Source organism: Monocercomonoides exilis (assembly GCF_001643675.1).
Source record: "Monocercomonoides exilis strain PA203 chromosome Unknown scaffold28-1221067, whole genome shotgun sequence".
Classification (NCBI taxonomy): Eukaryota; Preaxostyla; order Oxymonadida; family Polymastigidae; genus Monocercomonoides; species Monocercomonoides exilis.
Window position 1 is genome coordinate 298,902 of NW_027150573.1, and position 22,173 is coordinate 321,074.

At 31.1% G+C, this 22,173-nt stretch overlaps 5 protein-coding genes across 5 annotated transcripts; 3 read left to right on the top strand and 2 right to left on the bottom strand.

The window, feature by feature from the left end:
* The first annotated feature begins 130 nt into the window (after positions 1-130).
* MONOS_3627 (uncharacterized protein) lies at positions 131-1,242 on the top strand. Its single transcript, XM_067873638.1, has one exon. The coding sequence runs from the start codon at positions 167-169 to the stop codon at positions 1,106-1,108; it is 942 nt and encodes a 313-aa protein (XP_067725610.1). The 5' UTR covers positions 131-166; the 3' UTR covers positions 1,109-1,242.
* A 34-nt stretch (positions 1,243-1,276) lies between these two features.
* On the bottom strand, positions 1,277-2,057 carry MONOS_3628 (putative Rpb8-PA). Its single transcript, XM_067873639.1, has 4 exons — positions 1,968-2,057; positions 1,636-1,834; positions 1,521-1,563; positions 1,277-1,452 (listed from the first exon to the last, which is right to left on the bottom strand). Exons 1-4 carry the CDS (start codon positions 2,041-2,043, stop codon positions 1,384-1,386), a joined length of 387 nt encoding a protein of 128 aa, XP_067725611.1. The 5' UTR covers positions 2,044-2,057; the 3' UTR covers positions 1,277-1,383.
* Positions 2,058-8,768: 6,711 nt separating this feature from the next.
* MONOS_15835 (uncharacterized protein) lies at positions 8,769-9,192 on the top strand (the record flags this gene model as incomplete). The annotated part of the gene is made up of 2 exons (XM_067868736.1): positions 8,769-9,080; positions 9,133-9,192. 2 exons carry the CDS (start codon positions 8,769-8,771, stop codon positions 9,190-9,192), a joined length of 372 nt encoding a protein of 123 aa, XP_067725612.1.
* A 4,131-nt stretch (positions 9,193-13,323) lies between these two features.
* On the bottom strand, positions 13,324-15,221 carry MONOS_15834 (uncharacterized protein; the record flags this gene model as incomplete). The annotated part of the gene is made up of 3 exons (XM_067868735.1): positions 13,324-13,645; positions 14,077-14,807; positions 14,874-15,221. The coding sequence occupies 3 exons, from the start codon at positions 15,219-15,221 to the stop codon at positions 13,324-13,326; spliced, it is 1,401 nt and encodes a 466-aa protein (XP_067725613.1).
* Positions 15,222-16,672: 1,451 nt separating this feature from the next.
* Positions 16,673-17,014, top strand: MONOS_15833 (putative DDE superfamily endonuclease; the record flags this gene model as incomplete). The annotated part of the gene is made up of 1 exon (XM_067868734.1): positions 16,673-17,014. One exon carries the CDS (start codon positions 16,673-16,675, stop codon positions 17,012-17,014), a length of 342 nt encoding a protein of 113 aa, XP_067725614.1.
* Positions 17,015-22,173: the final 5,159 nt, after the last annotated feature.

The window sequence follows — 22,173 nt, forward strand, 5'->3', positions numbered from 1 at the left end:
AAACTATTTATTGTTATTACTTGAGGGAATCAGGAAAAGAAATTTAATTGTGCAATCTGGGACTGAAGTCATTTGTTTTCGTTCAGATATAAATTTGAAACATTTTTCTTTTCAAAAAATTTAATTTATTACTGATCAAAAGAAACAATACGATTATTAAATTATAATGAGAATCTTTATGATGCGCAACATGCTTAATGTTATTTTAATTTTAAGTGTAACGTGTGAAACCAAGAGTATTTCTTGGAATTATTCCAATGGAATGAAATCACCAAAAATAACAAAAAGACTTGAAGAGCTTGGACTTCAAGATGTTTTTATTGTTGCACCATGGAAAGGGGAAAAACAAACAACTGGAATTATGAAGGCGCTTGAATCAAGTCAAATTCCTTATGAATTATTTGAAGGAGTTAACGGAAACCTTTTATATGAATTGTCACAAAATGAGCATCCTGATTTTAGTATGATGTCAAATCTTCACAAAAACACGACTTTTACCTACGAATCAGCAAAATCATTGATGGGAAACACCACACGTCCGTATGATGAATGTGGAATTTGGCAAAGCGAATTGCAAGTAAATTTTGAAATTGTGGAAAGAGCGAAGAGAACTGGTCAAGATAAGCCTGTACTTTTGATTCAATCTCACAGCCACATCAAGCGTCACTCCATTAATTCAATTATTTCAGAAATGAATAAATTGCCAGAAGAGTGGGATATATTCGCTTTAGGAAGTTATCATAACAAGTGCAAAGAACGTTCAGATACTTTAATATGCGAATTTTTATGCGCTGATAGGATTCGAACGATGATCGTGAACGGACAAAAAGGAGCGCAAAAACTGATTTCTGTATATAATACACCAACAATACAAAATGTGGAAGTGTCAATTTCGCTTTATGTTCCACACAAAATTCGCGTGTTTGGGTACAGGCATAAAGAAGAGTATCTCACACAACCGCTTATTACAGTTGGAAATGTTGCAATTTTTTGCATTGTTTGTTTTGTCATATGGATTCTTGTTAAAATGTGGAAGAAAAGTCATCAAAAATCAACGCCATATGATTTAGAATTCATGACAAAGAGCAAAGGATCAAAAACTTTTTAATTAACTCATTTCGTTACATTACATTTCATTTATTTTGTTCATTTCGCTTTTTGTGAGTTGTTTTTTTCAGATTTTGTTTCTGTTAAATATCTTTGAAATTATTTTTCCACAAAAATAAAATCGAAATTTTTTGCTTTGTCCGATAACCTTGAAAAATATAAATCATGGTTTTGAATTCAAAAATTTTCTCCTCTCAAAAACTCAAAAGTGCTCACTTTTTGTGAAATGATGAAATTTCTTTAATTGTAAACAAAACATTGAAATGAGTAAATATGTTATATCTTCTTTATGAGAAGATATATTTCATCGTCTTGGACAATTTTTTCCAAATGAGGCGCCAATCCCTTCAAATTTTAAGAAAAATTACAAATAGTTCATTAATAAATTCAAAAACAAAAGATAGAAAACATACGACAAGCTCCATCAAAAGGCCCCCAAATGACGCATATAAAACCCTTGTTTCATCATCGGAAAATAGTCAATTATGAGAAAAAACAACAAAAAAGCAAATATTTAATAATTCAAACAATTTATCTGGTTTTTCGAATTCTTCTTTAAACACTGTTCCACTCATAACATAGTCGTATGAAGGTATAAGAGTTTCATCCGTGATCGGAGAAATTGCAAGAGAAAAACTTTGCCCAAGAGGAAGATTATATATATCACAGTTGTAGTCCAGACGAAGTCTAAAATCAAAAGAATCACTTTTTGCCTCTATTCTGGAAACTATTTTGAACATAACATAATTCGTTAAAAATTTGAAATATTTATTATTTTTTAAAATAATCAAAAAAACAAATAAAGAACAAATGCCACAGCGAAAATCAATAAAATGTTTCAAAAATAAAAAAGAACTTACCAGATTTAAAACGTTTCCCTTCTGAATCAACTGCAGTAACTAAAAAAATATCAGAAATAATAGCTCTTGTTGACATTACTGATCCTTCCCCATTGCTATTTAATTTTTGGAAATTATTTTCAAGCTTTATTTTCATTCATATTTTATGATTTGTGTAATCCACAAAAAGAAGAAACAGTGCATCCATTCAACATTTTGAATTCATGAACATTTGTATAGGATTTATTTTTATTGTTATTTTGTTAATTTTTTGAAAATCACATTGTTTCAAAAAAACATAACAATTTTATAAATCCTGTTGCACTGGAGCAACCAATATGCCCGAAAAAAGAAAAGAAACAAGACCTATCCACTTTACACAAATTTTTTGTAATCAAAAGAATAAGTTGATAGTCAAAAAATATAAATTAGAAATGAAAAGAAAAATATTCAAATAATTTAAATTAAGTTCAACAATGATAACTCTGGTAATTCATTAATATTGCAGCGTTGAAACATAAAAAAATCTCATTTCAACAGAACAGAATTCACAAGAAAAGTCAAAAAAATCATTATAAAAAAAATATCATTAAATGTTTATGAGAAAAATTAAGATGAATGTTGCATTTGATTTGCAGTTGAAGAAAGTCATGTTAATGCTTTGATAAGAAAAATCTTTAAAGAATTCATCGAATCGCAGCAATATTGTTTATTAATCAAAATGCAAAAATGAGAAAATTAGATGCTCCTACCTGGATTCGAACCAGGATTACAGGATTCAAAGTCCTAGGTGCTAACCATTACACTATAGGAGCCACATTAGAACTTGATTGATTTGACTGAGTCGCGAAAATGTGACTCAGTCAAATCGATTTATGTATGGTTTATTGAATTTCTCTTTTTTTAATCGAATTTCCCTCAATCTCACATGTTTTCAGCTTCGGAATTATCAATTAAATTTGTTTTGAGTGTTGTGATCTTAACTTTTTTTGTTTTGTTAATTTCTTTTCCAATGTTTTTAGTTGTGTTTTAGAATTTGGTTTGTGTGTTTATTAGATATTATAAAAGCCATTTTTGATCAGTTTTTACACTACATATTGTGTATAAAATACCGGACATCGCAAAAAATACCGGCAAAAATTAAAATTAAGGTTAGATCAAAAAGAATTTTTCAAAGTAATTTCTTGTAAGTGTTCATTTGATTGATACATTCAGCTCTGTATGAAGATATGGGTGATTATTTTTGAAATCATATTTCTTCAATCTAAATTTTCAGTTAGAAAAATATCCGAGAATATCAGCAAATGAACACTGAAAAGTTAACAGGCATTTTAAAAAGGTCTTCGTCTTTTTTTAGCTTTCACATATGTTTTTTTAAAACAGTTGTGATGAATTCAGCATTTGAATTCAAAATCTCTTCCAGATGGTCAATAACATTTGAAAATATTAATATCCCGAAAAAAGTTATGATTTCAAAAATAGTCACCCATATACTGGTTTTTGAAATATTTGTTGCAGTAATATTTTATGGGTCATTGAACTGAATAAAAAAATCATTTCTTGCAATTCAACATTTAAAAAATGAAATGAAACTGTTGAAAACGGAAGCCAACACTTTTAAAAATTCGAAAAAGTTGCACATAACTCAAAAACAGTGAAGAACCGGTTTCTGTTTTTGATTTATATACATAATTTATTTATTCGTTTTCTTTGTGTTCAGGGAATTGAATCAAGTGGAGAATGAATATTGCCAAAAGAAAAGAAAATTAAAGAGGATGTTTGACTATGCAATAGGCATGAAACGATTAATCGCGAAATAGCTTCAATCTTGTTTTATGAATCAACAAATAATGTCATCATTGCATTATTTTTTCAATAATTATCCAAATTTATCGCTTCACATAAACGTTTTTTATCTGAAAATGAAATGAAACTTAAATGATAATTCTTTTTTCACTGATGGAAAATTGTTATTTAATAAAGTTGTTGTGTAAATGTTAAGTTATCATATCGGCAATTTATTTAAGAGAAAAGTTTCTTTCACATTCAATCTTTTTGACTTTGAAAATGAAAATTATTGCTTTGTTTTATTTTTGCGGAAACAAACTAACTCTATTGTTGATTGATGCAAGCTTAACTCAAAATTTATTTATAGTATCATACTATAATAAAAATGAATGTCGGAGAAATAAATGTGAAAATTCAAATGAATAAGAAAGAGATTGAAGTATTTGAATTCGATTCGAAGTTGAAAGCAAATATTCTTTCATATGGGTGATTATTTTAGAAAAGTTCCTTTTGTTTAATTTTCAAATAAAATAAAAATTTCATGTTTCGATCAAATTTCTGTTCCCACTTACCAAATTTTGCTGTTATGAAAATAAAATATTGACAATGATGTTATATTCATTCTCATGAAATCTGGTGAGTGAAAACAGAAATTTGATCGAAATATGAAATTTTTATTTTATTTGAAAATTAAACAAAAGGAACTTTTCAAAAAAAATTTGACATATAATTAATTCATATTTTTTCAATAAATACGTTTGAAAAAATATGAAGTTTCAGAGAAATGAATAGAATTGTGAAAAAGAACAAAGTTTACAAATTTTGATTCTCGTGAATAGTAGTTTATTTGGATTTTAATATTATTCACATTAATGTGCTTATCCTCCTTATTCTCTTCCATTTTGTCACGTTGTTCTTCACTATCAACATGATCATAATCGCTGTATTTGAATCTCCTTCTTTTTCTTATTAACATTTTTCTTTATTCTTCTCTCTTTTTTTATCCTCTCTTTCATCATCACGTGATCAAATTCACACTTCTACCATTTTTTAAAAAGTCAAAGATTCCTCATCACACTCACCCTCTCCCTCTCCATCGCCACTTTTCCTGCGAGCAGCATCACATCAGTATTGTTGAACATGCAAACAGCTGCAAATGGTGGGCATTTCTCATTCGCTTCATCTGCCACTACCAACTCGTTTGCAGTGAGCTACACCACCTTCATCGTGTGCAATGTGAGTGAGGACGTAGGTGAAAGTGCAACCCGCGGAAAAGGCGAAGCACTCGTTATCAAGAACAACTATGTGTTTAAAGTGTAAGTCTTCTTCTTTTTCATCAATAATTTTGTGTTTTCGGGCAACAAGGTATTTGTCGGAAGAGGTAAGAATATTGTGTGCGATTCCCTTGTTGTTTGCACTAAAGAGCCTTTGTTTTCATTATGCAAAGCATCCATCAAAATAACAACTCCATTGTTGGGAACAACAGAACAGAAGAATTCCGAGATTGAATTGTTGGCTTGCTTGTGTTTCTCAACTGATCTTTTGCTGACAAAGTTTACGAGGAAGTTGAGCCTGGAATCGAGGCATTGAATTGTGGACAATTAAAGATACACTGAAGAAGTGCGCACAATGTGATAGGACTTCTGAAAAAGGAAAAGAACATCAGGCAAAGATTGTTTGGTGTTCTTCTGTGTTTGAAGGTCTATGTTCTAAAAGGGCAAGTTGGATAATCTTTCAAAAATAATGTGCAAAACAGAAGGAAAAGCAATCAGAAATGTACTCAATGTGACAAGCCATTCTGATGGAAATAAAATTTATAAAAATTGCAGTCTCATTGAGCTTTAATTGAACAAACACAGCAGTTATCGAATCAAGTTTTCAAAATGATAAGCTATTTTGAAAAGTTGCGCTATCAGCATAGATGGAGAAATATTAAACACGATTGCTTATTATTATATCAAATCGACTTGTCACATCGTTGAATTAAATCTTGAAATAATTTCAGATGTGAAATCAATCTTCTTGTTGTTTTCAATTTCACATTCCTCGCGTAATGCGAATGAAGGATATGATGAAGTGGAATATAATAAAAGAAGTGAATTGAATAATGATAAGAAAGTGAACTGTTATGTTATCCAGAAAATTTTTCTCAAAGTTTTGTGATAATTGTTCGTTTTTGATGTTCAAAACTCAGTTTTGCTTTTTCTTCAATGTTTGGCGTTCAAAAATATTTATTTTTTCCGTACTCTATACTTCAAATAATCAGAAAGAAATATTTTTCAAAAAAAACATTAACAAATATATTATCATATTTTTTGATATTTAATTAATGGTATTGATGATCTCTATTATGTTCAACTTTTTGTGCTTTCTTTTATTATATTCTTTAGTGCAACAGGCGGAAAAAGATATAAAACAAACTAATTGAAGGTTTGCTTTATGGATTGCATTGCGACAAATTTTATTTCTATTTGTCAATTATGATGCTTTAATAATTTTTTCTCATTCGCTTGAAAACAATAATTTCAAGTGAACAAATTTGTTAGTATTTGAATAATTCTTTAAAGTTAACAATATAAATTCAAATGGTATATTCTATCTATTTTTTATCGTTTTTTTAATCACGATTGTTTTGAGTTGTTGATTTTGTCCGATTTCTTTGTAATCACTAATTTTTGTGTTGCTTTTTATGAATAACAATGCGTATTTTCATGTTGATGTTGCTTTCAAACTTATGATCCTTTAATCTTTGAATGAGTTTTTATTGTTATTTGATCCGTATTATTTTTTAATATTTTTGTTGTGTATTTAGTTATATATTTTGTTATTTTGAAAACAAATGTTGCATATGTGCATTTTCACTTGAACATTATGTATTGTTTGCAAAAATATCTGTTTCATGTTCTTGTTTCATTTCATTATCAAAATGGATAAATAAATTGAGTTAACAATGATTAACTTGCATATTTTTTGAATCAAGAACGTTTATTTTATACCTCTGTGACATGACATGAGAAAATTGAAATAATGACAAAATGACTGACAAGATATTTATGACTTGTCAAAAAGGGTTATTAATAATGATTTCATAATTCTTAATTACCAAAATAATTAATTTGAAAATCTTCATAAAATAATTCTTATTATTTTGAAAAAATCAAATTTTTTTATTTATGTGATCAAGTTCCCAATATTTATTTTATTTGACACGAAATGTCAGTTGAGGAATATTTTTGTCACAATTTGTCATTGACAGTCACTGACGGTCACTGACAAAAGAGAAAAAACTACAAGATATTACAGATGCTATCAACAAATCTTTCCCATACTGCTTTGAAAAGTCTTTAGAAGTTTTTGCAATAGTTTATTTTATATTTATTTCAAAAAAAAAAATTTTTTTTTTTTTTTGTGACAGACGAGGATTCATGTGATTTGTCAGGTCACAGAGGTATAATTTATTTGTCTGAATTTATTTGAAAAGTTCCTTTTGTTTAATTTTCAAATAAAATAAAAGATTCATATATCAATCAAATTTCTGTTCCCACTTACGAAACTTCACTTAAAATAAAATAATAACATTGTCAAGATTGTGTTTTCATAACAGCAAAATTTGGTGAGTGGGAACAGAAATTTGATCAAAATATATAATTTTTTCTTTATTTGAAAATTTAACAAAAGGAACTTTTCAAAAAAATTTTGACATATTATATCCAAAGTTTGATTCGCGACTGATTCTTTTTGAAATAAGTTTTCCTTTGAGTTTTGAGAAAAATTATCCTTCTCAACGAGATTTTTGAAAAAGAAGGCAACAAATGTTGATATATGCTATGTATGATGTTTTTTACAAAGTACTACACCAAAAATTATTCAAAATGAGAATTTTTCCATTCAAAAAAATAAAATTTGCATTCAAAATAATGATTTTGCAAACAAAATGATAACTTTTGCGTTCAAAATGGTAATTATACAATCAAATTGATAATTACTGCTTTCGAATTAATAATTGTTTTAAACTGAACAAAATTTGATTCACTCTCTTATGTTTTTAAGTGTTGATTATTTTTTCACTTTTGAATAGTATATAATTTTGTGTTGTTATTATTTTCATGTGTATGAAAAATTTTCTTGATAAATTCACATTTTCTGACAAAATTTTTTAAAATTTCAAATTATTTTTTATCTTTTGAAAACAAAAAATATTTTCATTTCGAAAGCAGTAATTATCAATTTGATTGTATAATTACCATTTTGAACGCAAAAGTTATCATTTTGTTTGCAAAATCATTATTTTGAATGCAAATTTTATTTTTTTGAATGGAAAAATTCTCATTTTGAATAATTTTTGGTGTAGTACTTTGTAAAAAACATCATACATAGCATATATCAACATTTGTTGCCTTCTTTTTCAAAAATCTCGTTGAGAAGGATAATTTTTCTCAAAACTCAAAGGAAAACTTATTTCAAAAAGAATCAGTCGCGAATCAAACTTGGGATATAATATTTCACTTTATGAATTTTGTTCCACACTAAATTTTCAAATATTTATCTCAATTTGATAATTTTTCTTATTTTATTTTGCATCATAATGGAAGACTAATTATGATTGAATTGCAGATAAAGTTTGGAATAAATCTCAGTTTTTTTCTTTATTGCTGAAAATTTGTCACACACATCCTTCAGATATAACAAAAATTAATGATTTCAAAAGGAAGAAAATAAAAGCAAAACAAAACCAATGGATTCGACCATCAACAACGTAACACGCATTTAATCCAAAAAAAGAAAGAAAGAAAGAAAGAAAAGAAAAGAAAAGAAAAAGAAAAAGAAAAAGAAAAAAGATATTTAAAGTTGAAAATTATTTTCATCAGAGAACCAAAACAATTAATTGAAAATGGGAAAAAAATTTGAGAAATAATTGAAACAGATAAATAAAAAACATTAGAAAGTTTTTCCATTAGTCGGGGAGTTAACCCGCTCAGGGGAGTTAACCCGCTCATGAAACGTTGAAAAAATGGTATAAAGATCACTTCGTTTATGTCGTTGCAAAAAACACAAGTCTTGGGATTGGCTGCATCCAGCGAAGCGAGGTCGTTGACAGATCCACATGAAAAGGGATTATACTTGCACTTAGTCTGTGGACTTTCGAAATCAGCTATTGAAGAAGGAGGAATAATTACAAGACATTCATTGAAAAGAGCTGAAAAAGCTCAAAACGCAGGTCGATACATTGGAAAGCCTGGAAAACCAACAATATTCACAAAATCTGATGTGTTACGTATAATAACCAGATTAGAATTTGATACGTCGAAAGGAATTTATCATACCACACCAGAAATTGCTAAAATTGTTCGTTTTTTTAGTTGTTGAGATTTTTAATTGTTTTTTTTTTCATTCACAGGCGAATGAAATTAGAGCTGAAAAAAGATCTGAAGAAAATGAAGTGAAATGCGTTGATTAGCGCTGGCCAAAACGGTTTTTTGCAAGATAGCCAGATCTAATTCAGAAGCCTCCAAAGCAACTTCCGGTTCACAGGGCGTTGCAAACATCCAAACAGACAGTGAAACCATTTTTTCTCATGATTGAAAAATTCTTCAAAACGGTTTGTATCATCCCACAACTGATTTTTAATTTGGATGAGACTTCAACGGTGTTTTCTGAGATTAATCCTTCTGTGGTAATTCCTATTCACACATCTTCATCGCCTATTCAGCCTGAACCTTCATTGCCAAGATCAACAAGCATCGTCTTTCTGACAAGCTCGAATGGAGTCAGATATCTCACACCTATCATCGTTCAATATTCTAAAATTCCAGAAGAATTCAAAGAAGCAACGACAGAAATGGAGGTATTCATACCTAGCGAAAATGGTCATCTTTCTTCCACAGCATTCTTCGACGTTTTTTCAAAGACTATTCTTCCTAGTATTTTGAAAAAACGTATAGCCATCGGAAAACCACATAATCACGCTGTGCTTATCATGGACAGTGGCACAAAACATTTTTCCACTGAAATGTTAAGAATTTGCAAAGATAATTTAATAGATATGATCCAACTACCTTCTCACACCACACATATGGGTGATTCTTTTTGAAAAGTCACAAATGTTTAATTTTCAAATATATCAAAAATTTCATATTTTGCTCAAATTTCTGTTTCAGCTCTCAAATCTCCTCAAGAATGTTTGAAATAGGATTTTCAAGTTATAGATTCCATTTAAGTTAAGTTTGATATTAGTTAACAGAAATTTGAGCAAAATATGAAATTTTTGATTTATTTGAAAATTAAACATTTGTGACTTTTCAAAAAGAATCACCCATATACTTCAACCTAACGATCAGTACGTGTTTGAAAATATGAAGAAATGCTTTCGAACTGGATGGAAATGCGGAGCCGTAATTAATGCTGCTGATCGAAGAAAGGAATTTGCTTCGTTGCTGAAGGAAGCAATTGCCATGGCATCTTTCTTATCGACAATAAAATCCAGCTGGAAGATTACAGGATGGCAGCCATTCAATCCTGAAGTTGTTTTGAAAATAATACCCGATAAGCCACCTGAATGGTCTACAACTGCTTTCTCACGTGTTAGAAATGCGGAAAATACGAGAAGTGGAAATATTTTTTTAGTTCAGATGATTTAAATGATTTATTGAAATAACTGTTTTCCATGAACATTTTCTCTGTCGATAGTATTTTTTCCACATTTTTTTTATCTGAATTTGAATTTTTGTTTGATATGATTCATTGCAAATACAAAAAGTTGGATTTTTTAGGTTTTGAAACATTAAGAACAATATTTTTATTTTGATCTCAATGAACTTAATTTTAATTATTCTGAGCGAGTTAACTCCCCTGAGCGGGTTAACTCCCCGACTAGAACTTAAACGAAATTATCTAATCAATACCCGTTAGCTCAGTCTAATCCCAATCAGTGGTTCATAAAACCGAAAAGAAGCACTCAAAACCGTTTTGATTGAGTCAAGATCGATTAATTCAATTCTGGGAGTCTGATCTTGTGGAAGGATCGTTTTTTAAGAATTTACTTTTTTCAATTTTTCATTTGATAATAGATATTTATTAACATTTCATTCGAACGTTGAATGCTTCGAATTGAAATAGAAAAATTTTCTTTATTTAAACTTCAAAAAAATATTTGACATTTTTTTATCTCAGCTTTAACAACAAAAAAATCATAATATTCTCCAATCTTTCATTTTTTTATTTTAAGTGTGAATGTTTTAAACAAATGAAACATTACGATCTTTGTTGTATAAAAAGATAAAATCAAAATCAGAAAGTTTGAAAATCATGACTGTAATAGCAAAAATTAAACTAAAAAACAAAGAAAGTAGCTGAATATAATATTTAATTGTATAATATCAAAAACTGAACAATTTGTAAACTTCGATCATTAAGTGAACAACAAAATATAATAAACCTAACATCAAAACCTTTATAAAGAAAAATAAAAATAAAACATACTCAAAAATGAATAAATCAAACATATATAACTGGTTTATGTGAAAGAACACATTCCCAACTAACTATTTGACGTGTTGCAACAATAAAAACAAAATCTACATTTTCCAAATTATTTGACTTGTTCAGAAAAAAATGAACAACATACAAATTATAAATTAAGAAATAATCAACATATCAAAAAATTTATAAAAACAAACTGCTCTGTTGCAGAAAACACAAAAAACCTCCAAGAATTTCGATCAAAATTGATATATTATTTTTATATTTTTGATCACAAATAAGATTGACTGAAAACCGAATTGATTAATTCAAAACCAATAAAATAAACATAAAACGTTTTGACTTAATCAATTCGAATTGACCCGCTCAATTCGTTAAAGGTCAACTAATTAGTGTGTAAAAAACCCGGACATGTAATAAACCCGGAACTCGATAATTTTTTGTTTTATTTTTTTTTCTGAAGAGTATTTTTCATGTCTTATCAACCAATTGTCACGTTACCGCTTTTATAATTAAAAGAAAACTTTCAAACATCGCATTGTTTCAAAAAAAAATAAGAAAAATTTTGAAAAATTAAAAAAAACTAATTCCACACTCATTCATTTAAAAATAAACATAACAAAAATATAATTTGAATTCCAACTTAACTGAAAATTATACTTAAAAAAATAACATGTTTTTAAATAGTTAGAAAAAAATTTATAAAAAAACGCAAAGCGTTTGATTTTGATAACAATAATCAATTTCTCACCAATGGTTTGTTAAAAAAACACTTGAAATTTTTCAAACAACATGAATAGAGAACAAAATTTGCACCAAAGGACAAAGAAAAGACTCAGGCTTTTCTTTAATTTTTGATCATTTTTGTTTGATGCAACAACAAGGCTTGGTATAACTTCAGGAGTTGTTAAAAACACTTCTTCCAGATTGAAAATACATTCCGATTTGTACTGATGCTCATCAAATAAATATCTGTCTTTTTTCAAACCAAAAAAAGGCATTCCTTTGTTGAATGAGAAGCTATCTCCACTGATAAATGGATTGGATGGACAAAGAAAAGGTACTCGTTCGAATTGATAAAAGAATATGACCAAGTGTAGTATACATGTTTACTCTGAGTTGGCTTGTGTTGATCTTCAGCTATGTATTAATGAGGCAATAAACTCATAACAAAAAGATATAAACACAATACTTAAAAAAAAGAAAGAAAAATCCAACTATGTCTCTCACTTGTTTTGCACACGGAAAGGCGCCAAGTTGTATTTTATCTTTAATTTTTGAGAAGAATGCAGTTTTGTTTTGCTTGTTCAGAATTGGGGGGTCTTCCGATTCTGCTAATGTCCCTTCCTTCCTTCCTTGCCTTTGCTGCACGATAGAAACTGCTTTTCGTAACTAATCCGTTCTTTAAAAATATTGTTGGCCTAAACTTCTTCGATTCCATTTCATCCAACAATTCAAGCAACTTCTCTTCCCTGTCAACTGCATTGATTGCAATGTCATGGTTATCTTGCGTCATTGAATCATTCTCTCCTTCGACAGCCTTTTGATTGAATCTTCTCCATTATCTTCCTTTTCTAAATATTCATCCATTATTTCATCATCGCAAAAACAAAGCAAAGGGGGAATATCAACAATGATTTGATAAAGGTTCTTTTATTCGTTTCCATTAAAAAAATATCATAACTTTTTTTGAAAGAAAATTCCAATCGATTATTTTTATTTTTCAACTTGAAGAAGTGTTCAGTTTATGCATAATCATGCAAAGTGAAATGTGATAGATAAATATGATTAACTCATTTCATAAAGACAACTTTTCGTTGGCGCATGAAACTGGGTTTGTAACAGAAAGATTTTAAGGGTTCAGAAGCTGCAAAGCCAGCTGGTTGACGGAAGAGCTTAGGGAAGGAAGCTGATGAAGTGGAGGAGAAGGAGATACAGAAGGAGATACAGAAGGTGCCAAAAGAGATAGAGAAGGAGTTGATCCGGTCGAGGGATCAGCAGAAGTGAGTGGAGGTGGAATTGGAACAGAAGAAGATGAGAGCTCGGCTAATGCTTATGAAGAGATTGCATCTGATTTCTGTTGGACTGCACTCAATGAAGACACAGAATTCTACTCCTTATGAAGTGTAAGTGAAGAAAGAGGCAAAGATGATGAGTGTGTTCTCCTATTCGCATAGTCCACATTCACTGTCATTTGCTCTATGAACATCTTCCGCTGCGTAGACACAACAGCTGCTTTGCGGAATCCGTTAATCCTATTCTTGTCTGCCACAAACAGAAAGCCTCCGACTGTTCCTTGAAGCTGCCTCTGCTGCTCAGAGGGCACGATAATATCGTTGGAGGGATCAGAAAATGGATTGATGCTCATCTCAGATGAAGAATTGTTACTTCCTGTTTGATTCTTATTTGTTTGATGTGAATTGCATCTTTCACTGAAAAGAGTGGTATTTGTATGGAAATTTCTTCCTCCACAGACATTGTGGGAGCACACGAAGTCGCATCCATTTGCATCTGAATCGCACACCATCATTTCTGAGGACATACACAGCAAAGCTAACAAGAGGGAATCTTCATTTCAAAGTGCTCTTTTCAGCTCTCCTTCTTCTACAGTCGAGAAAAAGTCCTTTCTCTCTGCAAAGTCACCTTCTGTTTCGAGGAGAGAAAGCACGTCAGGCGGAAGAATGGAAGCAGGAAAGCTCCTCTTTTGCGCAGCGCTGATGATGCGGTGCTCGAAGGAGGTTTGTTTGATAGCGTCGGAGAGGAGAAGGAGGGCATCGCGGACAGAAGAAATGGAGCGGTAGGGAAATGAAGGTGAAATAGAAAGAGGGGATAAGAGCATTGGGAGAAAAAAAGTGGAAGATACATCGATGTTGGTGGAAGAGATGAAGATGATGAAGCAGACTGTGGATAACCCAAAGCACTGCTTTTCCCCGCCAGCCTCTTCTGTGCCAAAGAAGTCATCGCCTTGTAAAATGCAAGTGGAGACAGGATCGGGTTGACTGTATCGACCAGCATATTGAACACATTCTGCGGGCAGCTGGTAATGAAACCTTCGTCCATCATCGTCGACATCAGAGACGATGGGGCCGCACTGTCTGCCTCGCTGATCTTCCGAATGCGGTCGCCGCTGAGAATCCAGCCAGCACTGCTGAGCAGCTGAGATGGCAGCTGGCTGCTGTTTGTGGCGTTCATGCCGTGCTGCTTGGCTGTCTTGCCTGCTCTGCTCTCCTTCTGCTGTGATGCAAAGGAGATGATTGGAGTGACCAACAGCTCGATTTCCTTGGTGAGTGGAGAGAGGAGAGGGAAGAGAGCAGACTGGCAGATAGTGGGGGAGGAGGAGAGGACAGACAGAGGCAGGGCAGTTGTGTCTGAGGCAGCTGCATATGCACCTGTGTTTTGAGAGCTGTTGGAGATACCACACAAGTTCTGAATCTGATGTGAAGAAAATGTTGGAGCACGGATGGGTTTATAAGCATGTGATAATGATGTCTTGAATGATGATGAAGAAGAATAGCTTGTTCTATCTGCACCGCAATGCCCATCTTCTGCTGAAAGCGTAGCGAGCGTTGTGATCTTCTCATATTGATAATCGAACTGTTATGTGTGTGCCTTGAACCCAGGACTTTGTGCCTCGTCGACCTCACTAAGTGTCTCGAAAACTGCCACTGCTCCGTCAATGCCTTCAATTCTGTCTGAAGGTGTTGGCGGGATTGGCTGCAGCCTACTTTCCGAATAAGAATCGACCGATTTTCTGAGAGGAGATGCAGCAGCATGTACAGAGAGAGACTTATGCGCAGAGAGGGAGCTGAGGAAGGCAGAGGGAGAGTTGTGTGAGTTTGACTGCTTAGAGGGAGTGAAGGAAGAGGGGCTGTCATCATCTCCGGGAGGTGGGGCGTGTGATGAAGAGGGGTAGATGGAAGAAGAAGAGGAAGAGGTGGAAGAAGAGAATGAATGAGGAGAAAGAGGAATGGGAGATGGAGAAGGAGGTTGGGATTGGGGAGTGGGCATCTGACAGAAGATTGTCTGGGGTGGAGAAGAGGGGAAAGAAGAAAATGGCAGGTTGAGGGGTGGTGAGTGAGTAGTTTGTGAGGGCGAGAGATGCATGTGTAAAGAGGTAAAGCGGAGATTTTGGTGCTGGATTGACATGGCAAGTGGAGGAATAGATGGAGGCAGCTGAGTGGTGTTGTGCAGTGTGGAGAAGACAACCGCAGAGAGGGATGATGTTGAGATCGTTCACGCGCAATAAGATGTTTATGATAAAGAAACTTGTTATCACACAGGCTAAATAATTGCAAATTGGATTTTCAACTTCCCTGCGAGAACATTTCAGTATAGACTTTTGATTGTTTAAAACTGGAAAGAATTCGTAACGTTATAATCAATAAAAACATTTATAGTTGCGAATATTTCATAAACAATTAGAATATTTAATTCCAAACTAAATAATGATATGAAAACAATTTATACTTAACAAACTTGTTGATTTTAATTAAAACACATTTGTACATTCTTCTACATGAATTGTGGTGAATAATTACATCTGTTGTTTTTGCGTTTGTTTGGATTCATCGAAAAATAGAATGAAAAATTTGAAAAAGCAATTATCAAAGAATAAGAAGTAAGTAAATAAAATAAAGAAAGAATATAACTTTCAATCAAATGAACTGTTGAGATTTGAGTTGTTTTACTCAAATTTGTTTTTATGAGAAAGAAAACTCACAAAAAACATTTTTCTTTAAACTGAAAATGGGATTTATTTTTTATTGATCTTAAATTATAATTAAAAAGGGAATTATTCCCGGGTATTTGACACGCTAATAGAACTTGATTGATTTGACTGCATCAAGTGGCATTAGATCGGTCAACATTTAATAAGATCGATCTAATGCCATTGAGACTCAGTCAAATTGGATGTGACTCATTCACATCCGATGTTTTCAATTCTGGGTGTGATGATCACTTTTAAAAAATATCTTTAAAGGGTCATTTCACTTGCTTGTTTCTGTTTTTTTCACAAAATGTCACAATCAACTTTTTTAGACATATTAGAGAGAGTGGAAAAGAGAAATGCTATCACTGCACCAGTGCACATCACTCATTCACCTGCGAAAAAACCCCTCATCGAATCTGCTTGCAAATATATGAAAGTTGATAAAACTCATGCATTTTTCCGACTCACTGGATTTGCTCGTTTTGAATTCGATTTGCTCTATCAGTTATTAAGTAAAGAAATCCCTCTTCATCGTGGGAAAGAAAAAACAATTGAAAAATTTAAGGATCAACTCTTTCTTCTTTTGAATTTTTTGCATCTTGGATCAACATCCTTCACTCATTTTCTCGTTTCCTCTTTTTATGAAACACAAAATTCAACAATAAAATTGCTTCACAGCATTGTTCAAAATATTAAAGTCAATCTGATCGATTTGTTCATCACATTTCGACCAGATAGATTAGATGATATGAGAGATGTGGGTGTTGTGGTCGACTGCACAGTTCTTCCAATAAACAGACCAGCTGGAAGCTTGCAGTTTGGAACAAAATTCTACAGCGGGAAACATCATATATACTGCGTAAAGGCTGAAATTGGTGTAAACCCGCGCACCGGAACAGCCAGCACTGTCAGTTCCATTCATGCCGGCTCAACGCATGACTTTTCTATCTTCAAGGAGCATTTCCCACAATTTAAGGCGCAGCTTGGAGGCTCAAAGGTGCTTGCGGACTCGGCATACATCGGAGCGAGGGCTGATTTGGATGCATATATTACGAAACCTGTCGGAACTCCTCAGCTAGCATCGCGGTGAGTAATTGTTGAGCGTTATTTTGGTCGTTTGAAGACTCTCTTCGCTGTCTTTCGCCACAATTTGCCATTTCAGGTCGAAAAGATTGCTGACCACTTCATTGTTACATGCGCACTGACAAACTTCCACATCCCACACAACCCATTAACTGGACTTGACTGCGAAGCCAATCAGAGGTTCATCAATGAACTATACCTAATTACAACAAGAAAAACAGAAGCAAGGAGACTTGTCAGCGATCGATATCGGGCGAAACTTAAGAATAGGCTTAACCCAGAGGCCTCTCCAACTTCAAGAATAACAGTTCTGCTTGCGGAAGAAGCTTGTGTACTTTTTTATTTTCTACCCATATGTCATAATTTTTTTTAAAAAGTTCCTTTTGTTTAATTTTCGAAAAGATATAAATTTCATATTTCGATCACATTTCTGTTCCAACTTTCCAAATTTCAATGTCATGAAAGCTAAATATTGACAATGTTTATTCTTCCATTTTAGTGAAGTTTCGTGAGAGGGAACAGAAATATGATCGAAATATAAAATTTTAATTTTATTAGAAAATTAAATATAAGGAACTTTCCAAATAAATTTTGACATATTATTCTTTAAAACGTTTAATTTCTTCTTTTTCATATTTCAATAACCATAACTATCTTTTTCAGGTGATTCTGATGACCAACAAACCCAAAATAGTGAAAAAGAAGAGAAAGAACAAGAAAAAGAAGAAAAGAAAAAGAAAAAGAAAATTTCTATTGAAGAAAAAGAAAAAAGAAATGAAATTATTATGTTGAATAGTGAAAATGATGAAATAGAAGATGAAAGAAATAATGTTGTTGGCACATGGTTCATTCCGAACCAATGGAAAAGTCTTCGCCTTCTTCAACAATCTTCTTCTTCAACTTTTCCTTCTTCTTCATGTTCATCATCTGATGAGAAAAGAAAAAGAGAAAGTTAATCGCCTTTACAATCTCTTTTAGCAAATATATAATGAGTTTTTTCATATTTTTTTATATAAACATTCACCTTCATCACCTTTTTTGATAATCACAATACACTTTTGATGTTTGAGATAATATTTGTTTTTGTGGTTATTAAACATACTTAAAAATATAAAAATTTTTGATTGAAAATTGTTTTTAACTATTTAAAGCTTAAAATAAAAAATGAAAATATGAAATGAATGAAAATGAACATTTAAAAAAACACGTATATGCAAATATTTAAAAATACATTCAAATATGGTATTACTGTTGTTTGATTTGTGAAAAAGTTGGAATCCTTTCAGAAAATACATAAAAACTTGTTGCAAATACATAGTATGAAAAATAGATAATACAGATTGTGTATAAAATACCGAACATCGCAAAAAATTCCGGACAACTTTAACTATAAAGGGTTTTGATAATCTTTCAATTTTTGAAAAAAGAACCTGTATATAATAAAATAATTTGAGTCAACAATCATTTACATTCACATTTCAGATAAGTTTCTTTTGATTGAAACCCATTAAACATTTTATTTTTCATTTCATTTGCTTTTCCTTGAATTTATCTTTAAATTACATTGCTTGTGAATAATAGCAAGAAATAAATGTTCTTGATTCAAAAAATATGCAAGTTAAACATTGTTAACTCAATTTATTTATCCATTTTGATAATGAAATGAAACAAGAACATGAAACAGATATTTTTGCAAACAATACATAATGTTCAAGTGAAAATGCACATATGCAACATTTGTTTTCAAAATAACAAAATATATAACTAAATACACAACAAAAATATTAAAAAATAATACGGATCAAATAACAATAAAAACTCATTCAAAGATTAAAGGATCATAAGTTTGAAAGCAACATCAACATGAAAATACGCATTGTTATTCATAAAAAGCAACACAAAAATTAGTGATTACAAAGAAATCGGACAAAATCAACAACTCAAAACAATCGTGATTAAAAAAACGATAAAAAATAGATAGAATATACCATTTGAATTTATATTGTTAACTTTAAAGAATTATTCAAATACTAACAAATTTGTTCACTTGAAATTATTGTTTTCAAGCGAATGAGAAAAAAATTATTAAAGCATCATAATTGACAAATAGAAATAAAATTTGTCGCAATGCAATCCATAAAGCAAACCTTCAATTAGTTTGTTTTATATCTTTTTCCGCCTGTTGCACTAAAGAATATAATAAAAGAAAGCACAAAAAGTTGAACATAATAGAGATCATCAATACCATTAATTAAATATCAAAAAATATGATAATATATTTGTTAATGTTTTTTTGAAAAATATTTCTTTCTGATTATTTGAAGTATAGAGTACGGAAAAAATAAATATTTTTGAACGCCAAACATTGAAGAAAAAAGCAAAACTGAGTTTTGAACATCAAAAACGAACAATTATCACAAAACTTTGAGAAAAATTTTCTGGATAACATAACAGTTCACTTTCTTATCATTATTCAATTCACTTCTTTTATTATATTCCACTTCATCATATCCTTCATTCGCATTACGCGAGGAATGTGAAATTGAAAACAACAAGAAGATTGATTTCACATCTGAAATTATTTCAAGATTTAATTCAACGATGTGACAAGTCGATTTGATATAATAATAAGCAATCGTGTTTAATATTTCTCCATCTATGCTGATAGCGCAACTTTTCAAAATAGCTTATCATTTTGAAAACTTGATTCGATAACTGCTGTGTTTGTTCAATTAAAGCTCAATGAGACTGCAATTTTTATAAATTTTATTTCCATCAGAATGGCTTGTCACATTGAGTACATTTCTGATTGCTTTTCCTTCTGTTTTGCACATTATTTTTGAAAGATTATCCAACTTGCCCTTTTAGAACATAGACCTTCAAACACAGAAGAACACCAAACAATCTTTGCCTGATGTTCTTTTCCTTTTTCAGAAGTCCTATCACATTGTGCGCACTTCTTCAGTGTATCTTTAATTGTCCACAATTCAATGCCTCGATTCCAGGCTCAACTTCCTCGTAAACTTTGTCAGCAAAAGATCAGTTGAGAAACACAAGCAAGCCAACAATTCAATCTCGGAATTCTTCTGTTCTGTTGTTCCCAACAATGGAGTTGTTATTTTGATGGATGCTTTGCATAATGAAAACAAAGGCTCTTTAGTGCAAACAACAAGGGAATCGCACACAATATTCTTACCTCTTCCGACAAATACCTTGTTGCCCGAAAACACAAAATTATTGATGAAAAGAAGAAGACTTACACTTTAAACACATAGTTGTTCTTGATAACGAGTGCTTCGCCTTTTCCGCGGGTTGCACTTTCACCTACGTCCTCACTCACATTGCACACGATGAAGGTGGTGTAGCTCACTGCAAACGAGTTGGTAGTGGCAGATGAAGCGAATGAGAAATGCCCACCATTTGCAGCTGTTTGCATGTTCAACAATACTGATGTGATGCTGCTCGCAGGAAAAGTGGCGATGGAGAGGGAGAGGGTGAGTGTGATGAGGAATCTTTGACTTTTTAAAAAATGGTAGAAGTGTGAATTTGATCACGTGATGATGAAAGAGAGGATAAAAAAAGAGAGAAGAATAAAGAAAAATGTTAATAAGAAAAAGAAGGAGATTCAAATACAGCGATTATGATCATGTTGATAGTGAAGAACAACGTGACAAAATGGAAGAGAATAAGGAGGATAAGCACATTAATGTGAATAATGAGAAAAAATTTAAACTACTATTCACGAGAATCAAAATTTGTAAACTTTGTTCTTTTTCACAATTCTATTCATTTCTCTGAAACTTCATATTTTTTCAAACTTTTTTATTTATTTAATTTTTTAAATGAAAAATTTTTTTGAAAAAAATTTTGTTTAATTTTCAAATTTTTGAAATTCAATCGATCATTTTCTGTTTTTCACCAGATTTCATGAGAATGAATATAACATCATTGTCAATATTTTATTTTCATAACAGCAAAATTTGGTAAGTGGGAACAGAAATTTGATCGAAACATGAAATTTTTATTTTATTTGAAAATTAAACAAAAGGAACTTTTCTAAAATAATCACCCATATGAAAGAATATTTGCTTTCAACTTCGAATCGAATTCAAATACTTCAATCTCTTTCTTATTCATTTGAATTTTCACATTTATTTCTCCGACATTCATTTTTATTATAGTATGATACTATAAATAAATTTTGAGTTAAGCTTGCATCAATCAACAATAGAGTTAGTTTGTTTCCGCAAAAATAAAACAAAGCAATAATTTTCATTTTCAAAGTCAAAAAGATTGAATGTGAAAGAAACTTTTCTCTTAAATAAATTGCCGATATGATAACTTAACATTTACACAACAACTTTATTAAATAACAATTTTCCATCAGTGAAAAAGAATTATCATTTAAGTTTCATTTCATTTTCAGATAAAAAACGTTTATGTGAAGCGATAAATTTGGATAATTATTGAAAAAATAATGCAATGATGACATTATTTGTTGATTCATAAAACAAGATTGAAGCTATTTCGCGATTAATCGTTTCATGCCTATTGCATAGTCAAACATCCTCTTTAATTTTCTTTTCTTTTGGCAATATTCATTCTCCACTTGATTCAATTCCCTGAACACAAAGAAAACGAATAAATAAATTATGTATATAAATCAAAAACAGAAACCGGTTCTTCACTGTTTTTGAGTTATGTGCAACTTTTTCGAATTTTTAAAAGTGTTGGCTTCCGTTTTCAACAGTTTCATTTCATTTTTTAAATGTTGAATTGCAAGAAATGATTTTTTTATTCAGTTCAATGACCCATAAAATATTACTGCAACAAATATTTCAAAAACCAGTATATGGGTGACTATTTTTGAAATCATAACTTTTTTCGGGATATTAATATTTTCAAATGTTATTGACCATCTGGAAGAGATTTTGAATTCAAATGCTGAATTCATCACAACTGTTTTAAAAAAACATATGTGAAAGCTAAAAAAAGACGAAGACCTTTTTAAAATGCCTGTTAACTTTTCAGTGTTCATTTGCTGATATTCTCGGATATTTTTCTAACTGAAAATTTAGATTGAAGAAATATGATTTCAAAAATAATCACCCATATCTTCATACAGAGCTGAATGTATCAATCAAATGAACACTTACAAGAAATTAC

Excerpts from the sequence above, each read along its gene's own strand:
- MONOS_3627 (XM_067873638.1), top strand. The coding sequence starts at position 167 with ATGAGAATCTTTATGATGCGCAACATGCTTAATGTTATTTTAATTTTA.
- MONOS_3628 (XM_067873639.1), bottom strand. The coding sequence starts at position 2,043 with ATGTCAACAAGAGCTATTATTTCTGATATTTTTTTAGTTACTGCAGTT. Across the intron at positions 1,835-1,967 it reads AGGGAAACGTTTTAAATCTG|TTTCCAGAATAGAGGCAAAA; the intron begins GTAAGTTCTTTT and ends TGTTCAAAATAG. Across the intron at positions 1,453-1,520 it reads GCCTTTTGATGGAGCTTGTC|GGATTGGCGCCTCATTTGGA; the intron begins GTATGTTTTCTA and ends TAAAATTTGAAG.